Source organism: Opisthorchis viverrini (assembly GCF_000715545.1).
Source record: "Opisthorchis viverrini unplaced genomic scaffold opera_v5_152, whole genome shotgun sequence".
In the NCBI taxonomy this organism is placed as follows: Eukaryota; Metazoa; Platyhelminthes; class Trematoda; order Opisthorchiida; family Opisthorchiidae; genus Opisthorchis; species Opisthorchis viverrini.
The window spans coordinates 982,156-993,238 of record NW_008751808.1 but is presented as its reverse complement, the minus strand read 5'-3'; the positions used below and the strand labels follow the sequence as shown (position 1 = coordinate 993,238).

The 11,083-nt window shown below is 45.5% G+C and overlaps 2 protein-coding genes across 2 annotated transcripts in view; one reads left to right on the top strand and one right to left on the bottom strand.

Moving 5' to 3' along the window:
• The window catches only part of T265_06946 (hypothetical protein), a gene marked incomplete at both ends in the record, with an annotated part of 19,912 nt that extends 18,605 nt beyond the window's left edge, over positions 1 to 1,307 (top strand). Inside the window, one exon of the mRNA XM_009172349.1 lies at positions 1,134 to 1,307. Coding sequence (XP_009170613.1) covers positions 1,134 to 1,307 — 174 coding nt within the window. The remainder of the gene's footprint in view (positions 1 to 1,133) is intronic.
• T265_06947 (hypothetical protein) overlaps positions 1 to 11,083 on the bottom strand; it is a gene marked incomplete at both ends in the record, with an annotated part of 80,968 nt that overhangs the window by 11,209 nt on the left and 58,676 nt on the right. The gene's annotated exons all lie outside the window — the stretch shown is intronic.

Genomic DNA, 11,083 nt, shown 5'->3' with positions numbered 1-11,083 from the left:
GAATTTACTGAGCGGGAGGTGCGTGGTTCGAATCCAACCTCCGCCTCTCGACTTCCCCTGTCTAGGATGGGCAACCTGCCCGTATCCTAGCCCTCGTGCGTTCTTCGGGTGACATGGCAGCTAGGAACCGGAAGGGTGCTACAGCTGAACGCTTTTTTCTACGAAAAATGAAATTCCAAATGCAATCTTTGGGGTGTAACAAAAACCTTGGAGGATTCGCAGAAGAGAATCCTCGGTCCACGCCGAAATGCGATCTCATGCAAATTAGGTTGATGTCCACTGGACTCAACGGAATCCCATCTGAATCACTTTCACGGTATTTCTCAACTGAACGTCGGAGTACTTAGTTTCTCGACATAACAATAGTAATAAAGATGCCAAAAACTTCTAGACAGCCCACCACTGTTTCCAACCTCCCGAAGACTCATTGAAGATTGATGAAGGCCCGGAGACGACACCTACCTCATGGGTCCTGTAAGGATACGGGATAATGCAGAACCTGAAACATCATTCTGATTCGGTTCAAGATCTGTCGAACAGTATATTTTAAGCACCAAAGCGGACAAACAATTGATGCGCTGCAAACGGCTGCCTGGCAAAAGCTACTGAAGAACTAACTAGGAGCCTAACTGAATGCATTCAGCCGAATTTGAACGGTGAACGAAGGATTCAAAATGGCGTCCAGGAAGACCGTGTGTCAATAAATAGGAATAAATTTTCCCTAACAAAATAAGTGTTTTGATGAGTGAACGGAAAACTTTGTTGACGGAGTCACCACGATCCCCAGGAAGGCTGGAAGCGACAGTGGGTTGCCGAGGGATTATTTTTAAATTTAAAAATAGTATTACGTGTCTAGGAAATACAGTTGGTCATCATAAATATCGCGCTAAATGAAACACGAGGCGGCCTTTGAGTAGCACCTGCGGTTGAAGGAGAGATTCAGATCGAATTCAACAGTTTTTTTGTTAACACCAAATAAACTGGCAAACGAGTGGACTCTGTTACTTGCACACCATCCCGAGTTGGCGCTTCAAGGAATGCGCCTACCTGATGAGCCCCAAATAAAACTAATCCACTCGTGGGTTGTCAAAACTTTAAGCAACCTTCTGTTCGTGGTATCTCTCCTATCTTAGCGCTATGAAATCCTGTTAATGGTCGTTCCTATTCTACCACGGTTGTCAGAGAAGTACCCACGAGAGGATCCGAACTGCGAAGATAACGCGACATCCGGGTGGATTGCAATACATTTTGCGGAGTGTGACATTGACGGCACCCGTCCGGTTTCTGTGGTCCTTCTAAAGCAATGAAAGGTGGCGGTGAGTTCCCGAAACGCACCGGCTTGATAGACCCTAAGTCCAAGCGTTTAGCTGTACTCATTGGAAGACACATAGTTGCAGACCAAAAAACGTTGTGAAAGTGAGTCCTTCTTGGTCAATCAGACCAGTTCAGGTGAGACCTACCTGTTTGTTTTCACAGCTTTCTCTACGCAGCAAATCAAAATCACACGGCGGCTTCTGCAAACGCGCTGTTTCACTCAATAACGTTTGTAAGTATATCGGCCAGGAGTGTGTTATGGAACAACGAACGCCACTAAGAAGTGCAGTAAGTTGAAGCGGTCGAGGCAAGTATGTTCGCTCAATTTCTTTCAGAGCTAATCAGAGCATCATGAATCGAACTTCGTTGTGAGCTGAGTACCTGATTTCAACTTATCGAAGTGTTACGATTACCTCCAAGATTGTCTATTAACTTATATCTAATGTATGGTATGCGTAGCAGTTCAAAAGTACATCCGATAGGTGCATACGGCGGAAATTCGTGCGAACAGCCTACTGATATTCCATGAGTAGGCAGAAGTGCCATGAATCACCGAGCATGGGAAGCTGTTGTCTGGTTGAAACGGTGTCCATTTGAAGAAAACCATCAAACGGAGGTGTTCTATGCTTACTATAACCAAAGCTTCGATAAGTAAATGCAGAAGTACGTCATGGGTAAGTTTTTTTTCAAAAATAGTGCAGCTTTCGATCACGAGGTTGTCGTGCACCAGCACACGTGTTGAAGGAACGACAGGAGCACACTAAAATGTGTGCGCTGGAAACAATCAATGGAATCTGGTTGGTATGGCCGGGGCATGGGAACGATTAAAAGTAATCTAACGCGTAAGACAAGGCAAGAGAAGAATGAGTGCCCTCATGTCCGAAATAATCGATCCTAGGGGGAAATAGGACCCCAGATTGTACAGTGCATAGGAATCCCTGGCTTGTGAACAGAAAAGTCGTAGGAAAGCAAGACGACACAAACACACGTTGTCCGGCGGAATAACCAAATAAAGAGGTTTGGGGAAACAAAAATGCCATTTCAGTGAAGATCAGCACGACAAAAACCCATAAAGTAGAGTAGACACACACCCACACATGCGAATGATCTCCCTGAGAGTAAAGGGTTCCTAAACTGGTCACTGTGATGGTCAGCAGGGTTGATTCATCTTGGCTCGTTCCAATCGTTTACGGCGTCGTCGGGCGTTCCTGGAACTGACAGTGGAATAATTCGAACCACCCTGCCCTTCGGTCGTCATCGTGGTGGAATGCTGAGTGATCAGAGAAGGACAGCTAATCGATGGCTGAAAAAGAGATGAGGATAGTGCAGCGAAAGATCAGGAGACGACAGGAATGGTCAAAGAAGTTTATTTTCCAACAAAAGGCATTCCGTCGAAAGGGAAAGTTCGCGATTTGGGAGAGATCGAAAGTCCTTTCACAATAACGTATAGGATGAGATGAGTGAGTCATCTGGACCGATCGACAACGTAGGAATTCTGGTTATGTCTACCGCATAAGATGAGTAAAACCCATATCTGGTTGTGAAAACGGTGTTGTCACTTTGTGTAACTCATCTCGCCACATAGCCTAATCTGAGTGACCTGATCGAAATCGCGCTGAGCTTGATCTTGACAGCAGAGATCTCTTCCAAAATGCACAACAATGGGAACCGAACGAGTCATGTCTTCAAACCACAAAGGCAAGTGGAGTGACGAACTGTGACAGACTCACTTATACCTACCGGATTCACGAGCAAGACATGAGGTTAAGGGTAAGGACCCAGGAAAATATGAGTCGGCTGGGAAGAAAAAACGCCACGGATGTGGCACCTGAACGGTGGCTGGCAGGTTTTGTATTTCTGTTCTTCTGTATCGCAGTTTCGTAATGCACTTCGGTCAAATTAGCAGCTCTGTTCGTCGTACCACCAATCAATATGTACCTTTCTTACGACATCTTCACCGCATCACTCCACTTTTATTCATACTTTCTTCTTGCGTTTGTGCAACGGAAACAACCTTGTGTGCGTCCATGACAGAGGAGATGCTGTTGTGGCCAGAACGAAGGACAGAGAGCTGTTCCCACCTGTAACTGGGAGCAAACCATTTTAGAGCATCGTGGACCAATGTTTGCGTCCGCAGGAGGATGAAAAGAAGCACGTTGCTGGTTAGACCGGTAGAGAGACCGGTTAGAGACTGGTAGAAATCGTGGCGAAGACGTATATCACCAAATTCCCGGAAGAAAGAGGCAAACAACCTACTGATCATTTGCTCGTTTAGAAAACCATGCATGCCAGCTCAAACTTGCACCTAGTCTACGACAAGCTAAGTAACTAGAAGTCAAGATGAGTGTGGGAACGATAGTGGCCTTTCAAGGTGATCTTGAGAAAACCATGCGTTCAACAAGGAACAGCTAATCAATAGATTATTGGCAAGCAGAACGAAAAAGCGTGTTCTACACCCCCAATACATAAACTGAAGAAACACATAGACAACTTTGTATCGATACGCACTCGAACAACTGGCTAGACACACTCACCTTTTTGGAATATCGATTCGTCTTACATCCATAGCCAAATTAGCTACACTAACCTATTAGCAAACAGAATTGGAGAACCGGTTCGTAATAAGGATATACACATCAATCAGAATAACGCGAGAAAATCGATCCCGGCCTCGGTTGAAATCACTGTATGTGCTCATTCCCTAGAATGCAATCGTGACAAGTGAACCACACCACAGATCCGTTTGTAGAACATTACAAGGGGAGTTAGTTCCGACAGAAAACACGGGTACAAAGCATCTCCTATTTTCAGACGGGATGGTATGGTGTAATGAAGATTGTAGAATCAACAGCCGAAAAGAACAGTGAATATAGTTTTCTTTTAGGAACTAAATAATAGTAGCTCAACTGGAAATATCTTCCCAACGTAGCCGGGTTTCCTCTTTGAATTCGGTATGGATTCTTACGGCGCTCATTCGCGAAATGGACAACAGAAAATTGAGAAGACACGTACACAAACGGCTGAGCGTGTATAGCTACGGCAGAGTCTACGGCGCTGAACAGTTGCTGAACAGCTGCTGAACAGTTACTGCCCAGATCTCACCGCGAAAGGAAGGACGGTAAGGAGAAAGCAGCACTTCATTTAAAACATATCAGAAGTTGCCTGGTGCTGAGCGAGCGGGAGAGAACCACATAACGCGTACCGTCAAAGTCGGCAAAAAGGATAGCTCCCCCAGAAGTCAACACACAATCTCCGAAAAACAGTACATTTCAAACTGACCCCGGTAACGAAAGAACTCCTGATAAACTGACAGTGGACTTGCTTTGGATAACAAGCGATAGACCGCATAAACCTCGTTCGAACTGACTGCTGTGCTGAATACTTGATGACTAATCAACAAAGACTCGAAAGAGACTCCTTAGTCATGGATCAGATGGATGTTGATTCGATCGCCCAGCTTGGCAATATGCCGGCAAACGTTTTGTCATCAACAATGCTACGAAGATTGATAACTCGTGATATGATTGGCTGATTGATGAATAGCTTCGTCACCATTCCAGTGGTCTTCTATGATGTTTCCTATCTTGCTCAATGTATATCCACAGGGGAACGTGACCAGTGGATGTTAAGGCGAATGGGAGCAACAAAAGGGAAATAATGCTGACCGGAGTTGAGCTGAGTCGTACAGCGATTGCTATCTTTAGTGCACTTTTGGTGGATTTAGCGTTTAATCTTACATGGGGTCAGGTAGCGGTACAGTCCAGGGCTAGATTTAGTTCAGAACAGCTCACGGCGAGTGACATATGGGACCGTTCTATCGAGAAAACAGTCACGGGAAATTGTATATACCCATTTACCTACCACTTGGACGAAATCTCCACCTATATAAGCTCATGAAAGGTCTGTGATGATAGATGCCCTTTCATGAACCTACGATTCCGACAGACAGCAGCAAGAAAATGTGAATCACGATGGTGAAGCGGCGTCACACCGCCGGACCGCATTATGCCCTNACGTCATTGGTAAGGTTTTTTTTCAAAAATAGTGCAGCTTTCGATCACGAGGTTGTCGTGCACCAGCACACGTGTTGAAGGAACGACAGGAGCACACTAAAATGTGTGCGCTGGAAACAATCAATGGAATCTGGTTGGTATGGCCGGGGCATGGGAACGATTAAAAGTAATCTAACGCGTAAGACAAGGCAAGAGAAGAATGAGTGCCCTCATGTCCGAAATAATCGATCCTAGGGGGAAATAGGACCCCAGATTGTACAGTGCATAGGAATCCCTGGCTTGTGAACAGAAAAGTCGTAGGAAAGCAAGACGACACAAACACACGTTGTCCGGCGGAATAACCAAATAAAGAGGTTTGGGGAAACAAAAATGCCATTTCAGTGAAGATCAGCACGACAAAAACCCATAAAGTAGAGTAGACACACACCCACACATGCGAATGATCTCCCTGAGAGTAAAGGGTTCCTAAACTGGTCACTGTGATGGTCAGCAGGGTTGATTCATCTTGGCTCGTTCCAATCGTTTGCGGCGTCGTCGGGCGTTCCTGGAACTGACAGTGGAAGAATTCGAACCACCCTGCCCTTCGGTCGTCATCGTGGTGGAATGCTGAGTGATCAGAGAAGGACAGCTAATCGATGGCTGAAAAAGAGATGGGGATAGTGCAGCGAAAGATCAGGAGACGACAGGAATGGTCAAAGAAGTTTATTTTCCAACAAAAGGCATTCCGTCGAAAGGGAAAGTTCGCGATTTGGGAGAGATCGAAAGTCCTTTCACAATAACGTATAGGATGAGATGAGTGAGTCATCTGGACCGATCGACAACGTAGGAATTCTGGTTATGTCTACCGCATAAGATGAGTAAAACCCATATCTGGTTGTGAAAACGGTGTTGTCACTTTGTGTAACTCATCTCGCCACATAGCCTAATCTGAGTGACCTGATCGAAATCGCGCTGAGCTTGATCTTGACAGCAGAGATCTCTTCCAAAATGCACAACAATGGGAACCGAGCGAGTCATGTCTTCAAACCACAAAGGCAAGTGGAAGGACGAACTGTGACAGACTCACTTATACCTACGGGATTCACGAGCAAGACATGAGGTTAAGAGTAAGGACCCAGGAAAATATGAGTCGGCTGGGAAGAAAAAACGCCATGGATGTGACACCTGAACGGTAGCTGGCGGGTTTTGTATTTCTGTTCTTCTGTATCGCAGTTTCGTAATGCACTTCGGTCAAATCAGCCGCTCTGTTTGTCGTACCACCAATCGATATGTACCTTTCTTACGACATCTTCACCGCATCACTCCACTTTTATTCATACTTTCTTCTTGCGTTTGTGCAACGGAAACAACCTTGTGTGCGTCCATGACAGAGGAGATGCTGTTGTGGCCAGAACGAAGGACAGAGAGCTGTTCCCACCTGTAACTGGGAGCAAACCATTTTAGAGCATCGTGGACCAATGTTTGCGTCCGCAGGAGGATGAAAAGAAGCACGTTGCTGGTTAGACCGGTAGAGAGACCGGTTAGAGACTGGTAGAAATCGTGGCGAAGACGTATATCACCAAATTCCCGGAAGAAAGAGGCAAACAACCTACTGATCATTTGCTCGTTTAGAAAACCATGCATGCCAGCTCAAACTTGCACCTAGTCTACGACAAGCTAAGTAACTAGAAGTCAAGATGAGTGTGGGAACGATAGTGGCCTTTCAAGGTGATCTTGAGAAAACCATGCGTTCAACAAGGAACAGCTAATCAATAGATTATTGGCAAGCAGAACGAAAAAGCGTGTTCTACACCCCCAATACATAAACTGAAGAAACACATACACAGCTTTTTATCGATACGCACTCGAACAACTGGCTAGACACACTCACCTTTTTGGAATATCGATTCGTCTTACATCCATAGCCAAATTAGCTACACTAACCTATTAGCAAACAGAATTGGAGAACCGGCTCGTAAAGAGGATATACGCATCAATCAGAATAACGCGAGAAAATCGATCCCGGCCTCGGTTGAAATCACTGTATGTGCTCATTCCCTAGAATGCAATCGTGACAAGTGAACCACAGATGCAAGTGGTTTGTAGAACATTACAAGGGGAGTTAGTTCCGACAGAAAACACGGGTACAAAGCATCTCCTATTTTCAGACGGGATGGTGAACTGTAATGAAGCTTGTAGAATCAACAGCCGAAAAGAACAGTGAATATAGTTTTCTTTTAGGAACTAAATAATAGTAGCTCAACTGGAAATATCTTCCCAACGTAGCCGGGTTTCCTCTTTGAATTCGGTATGGATTCTTACGGCGCTCATTCGCGAAATGGACAACAGAAAATTGAGAAGACACGTACACAAACGGCTGAGCGTGTATAGCTACGGCAGAGTCTACGGCGCTGAACAGTTGCTGAACAGCTGCTGAACAGTTACTGCCCAGATCTCACCGCGAAAGGAAGGACGGTAAGGAGAAAGCAGCACTTCATTTAAAACATATCAGAAGTTGCCTGGTGCTGAGCGAGCGGGAGAGAACCACATAACGCGTACCGTCAAAGTCGGCAAAAAGGATAGCTCCCCCAGAAGTCAACACACAATCTCCGAAAAACAGTACATTTCAAACTGACCCCGGTAACGAAAGAACTCCTGATAAACTGACAGTGGACTTGCTTTGGATAACAAGCGATAGACCGCATAAACCTCGTTCGAACTGACTGCTGTGCTGAATACTTGATGACTAATCAACAAAGACTCGAAAGAGACTCCTTAGTCATGGATCAGATGGATGTTGATTCGATCGCCCAGCTTGGCAATATGCCGGCAAACGTTTTGTCATCAACAATGCTACGAAGATTGATAACTCGTGATATGATTGGCTGATTGATGAATAGCTTCGTCACCATTCCAGTGGTCTTCTATGATGTTTCCTATCTTGCTCAATGTATATCCACAGGGGAACGTGACCAGTGGATGTTAAGGCGAATGGGGGCAACAAAGGGGAAATAATGCTGACCGGAGTTAGGCTGAGTCGTACAGCGATTGCTATCTTTAGTGCATTTTTAGTGGATTTAGCGTTTAATCTTACATGGGGTCAGGTAGCGGTACAGTCCAGGGCTAGATTTAGTTCAGAACAGCTCACGGCGAGTGACATGTGGGACCGTTCTATCGAGAAAACAGTCACGGGAAATTGTATATACCCATTTACCTACCACTTGGACGAAATCTCCACCTATATAAGCTCATGAAAGGTCTGTGATGATAGATGCCCTTTCATGAACCTACGATTCCGACAGACAGCAGCAAGAAAATGTGAATCACGATGGTGAAGCGGCGTCACACCGCCGGACCGCATTATGCCCTGTTACGGTCAGACAGTTTCCGGTTCTGGACTTTGCCATATACTGACAGACCCATCACAAGACTAGTGGAGTCAAGTTGCGTGTGAAACGGTGAGACCACTTTCTGGCCGGTCTCATACCGGATTAGTTCCGCGGCGTTCCCTGACCTTCTGCACACTTGGGCGAGTCGACAGCACCCCGTGACTCGAAAAAGAAAGTCCGTAATGATCGTGATGACCAATCAGGCAAAATTCCTGGCTCTAATCACCCCATTGTAAGCTGCGTCCCTGGTGCGGTGAACAGGTAAGGGAGGAACAAGCCGATTTCCGTCTTTGTCGGGGCTACACTGACCTACGTCAGACATTTGAATCTTTTCACATCTGCCAAAGACCAGTTGTTTTGGATCTGCCAGAGACCAGTTGTTTTAGGCCTTGTAGGTGTACGTGTGTTTCTCTATTCAAGTGACAGAAAAGTTTTCAAAAAACTGTCCATTTAAGTATGGAGTGTCATACACATGCTTGAGGTTATGGAAAACTGTCAACACCATTCCCTGTCGTTCCTCTTCAGCCCTGTTGTTGATGACGTCATTCAAAGGACCCTTTTAAACTATAGCTCTTGTGCTTATAAAGACAAAGTCTGTGAATCTGGCTGACAGCTTGCTGATAGCTTTGGCTCAATGCAAAATTTGTTAACTGGTCCTACGATCGAGGCTGCGCTATTCGGTATGTGTTTCTCAATTTCGAGACGTCGAGTAACACTCCAAGGTTAGATAACATCTCCATCTGCAATTACTCTGCGGGACAATGTACTAGAAGTGACGGAAGGAAATTTGTGTACTTCGAAAACCGAGTCAAGTGGACGTATCGAGGACAACACGCAATGATTACACCCAACACAAGACTAGCAGGCACACTGCAGTTTCTCATGAAGGAACAGTATTGTTATATGCTTTGTGAAACTTGGCCTGTTCTATCCAATGACATGCATAAGCTCGCGGTCACGGGAAGCCGGCGTACACACTATTGCGTATATCTGGTGGAAGCACTGAGTAAGAAACAAAAAGTCTCGCCATGAAGTCCAAGTTCCATTTAACCCATCAGTACGCTTCGGCGACTCGGGTGGCTGCGACTGTTGAGCGGAAATCCATAGGGATCCCTCTTTACCGCTCGCACTCAAGTGCTGCTACGACCGAGAAGCCCATCCCACGCAAGATTGGCAAAAAATTCGGAACGCTTGCCGACCCGTTATCAAGCCGAGATCTGATTGGTCGAAATTCGGGACTCAACAGCCAATCATGACCCAGTATTGGCCAAGTGCCGGTTGCCAGTGGCGCATCCAGAACGCGTCAGAATTTCCAGAAAGTTATTGCCACCTACGCTATATATATATGAAGCACTGTACAAGTGTTCCTGACTTCGTTTTGGGCGTTAATATACGCTGTGCACCTTTGGTGGTTGTTTTGACGTGAACGCTAGCTTGGGAGGCTCAGACCGAAGAACTAAGCAGGAAAAGTGCCGTTACCACAGCGACGCATTCTGCGAATGCGTGACCATCAAATGTTTTGCCGGTCACTACGCAAGGTTGTTAGTGGAAGTCAAAAAAATCAGCCAATGACGTGGCGCAACAGGATCAAGAATTTAACTACGGACTTGATTACGGTGGGTCTATCTTGAAGTCCCGGTTAGAGGTCGCCAGATGGTGAATGAAGACGCAAAGTGATATGGGCGGACGTAGAGTCTAATGGATGTCACATTTTGCCAACTCAAGTGTGGGAAATCGAAAAACTGGCGTGAGTAAAAAAGGAGACCTTTGCAAGTTTCTTTGATTTTCCTGTTCGTAATTTATTTATCCAAATCCCATGGTTATCTGACACAATACCTGTAAAGGACCGTGATCCGTTATATAAATTAACGAAAAAATTCGCATCAGAGGGCGTATCGAGCAACAAAACATTGCGGAAGCAATTAGTTCACAGAAAATGCATCACAGACGAAATACACTACCCATAAGGTCATTGAAAAATCTTCGACAGCCCACGAACGCTTTCGCTATTCTTGGGGCTCGTCACATAGACAAAGTCCTAAAGTGTCCGTCACCCTTATGCTCTACTTGAACAATAATCACAGGGAATTAGCGAAATGCACCCATTTGCAAACTGATTTGGTTTTGACGGGGGACTTATCTGGAACCCAGCTGGTACAGCAACTGAATGTGCTGCACCAGGCCGTCTTATGTTTCAGTTAATACAATATTCGAGATATCGCGATACATTATATAGACGTAACATGCTACTCATAAGGTTGCTGAAAACTCTTCGATAACCCACTCTTCTTCTGGTCATCAAATAGGCGCGGTACCCAAGTTGCCGTCAACATGATAAACGAGGGATTAAGCTGGGTTCTAGGTGAGTCCCCGGTCAAAACCAAATGT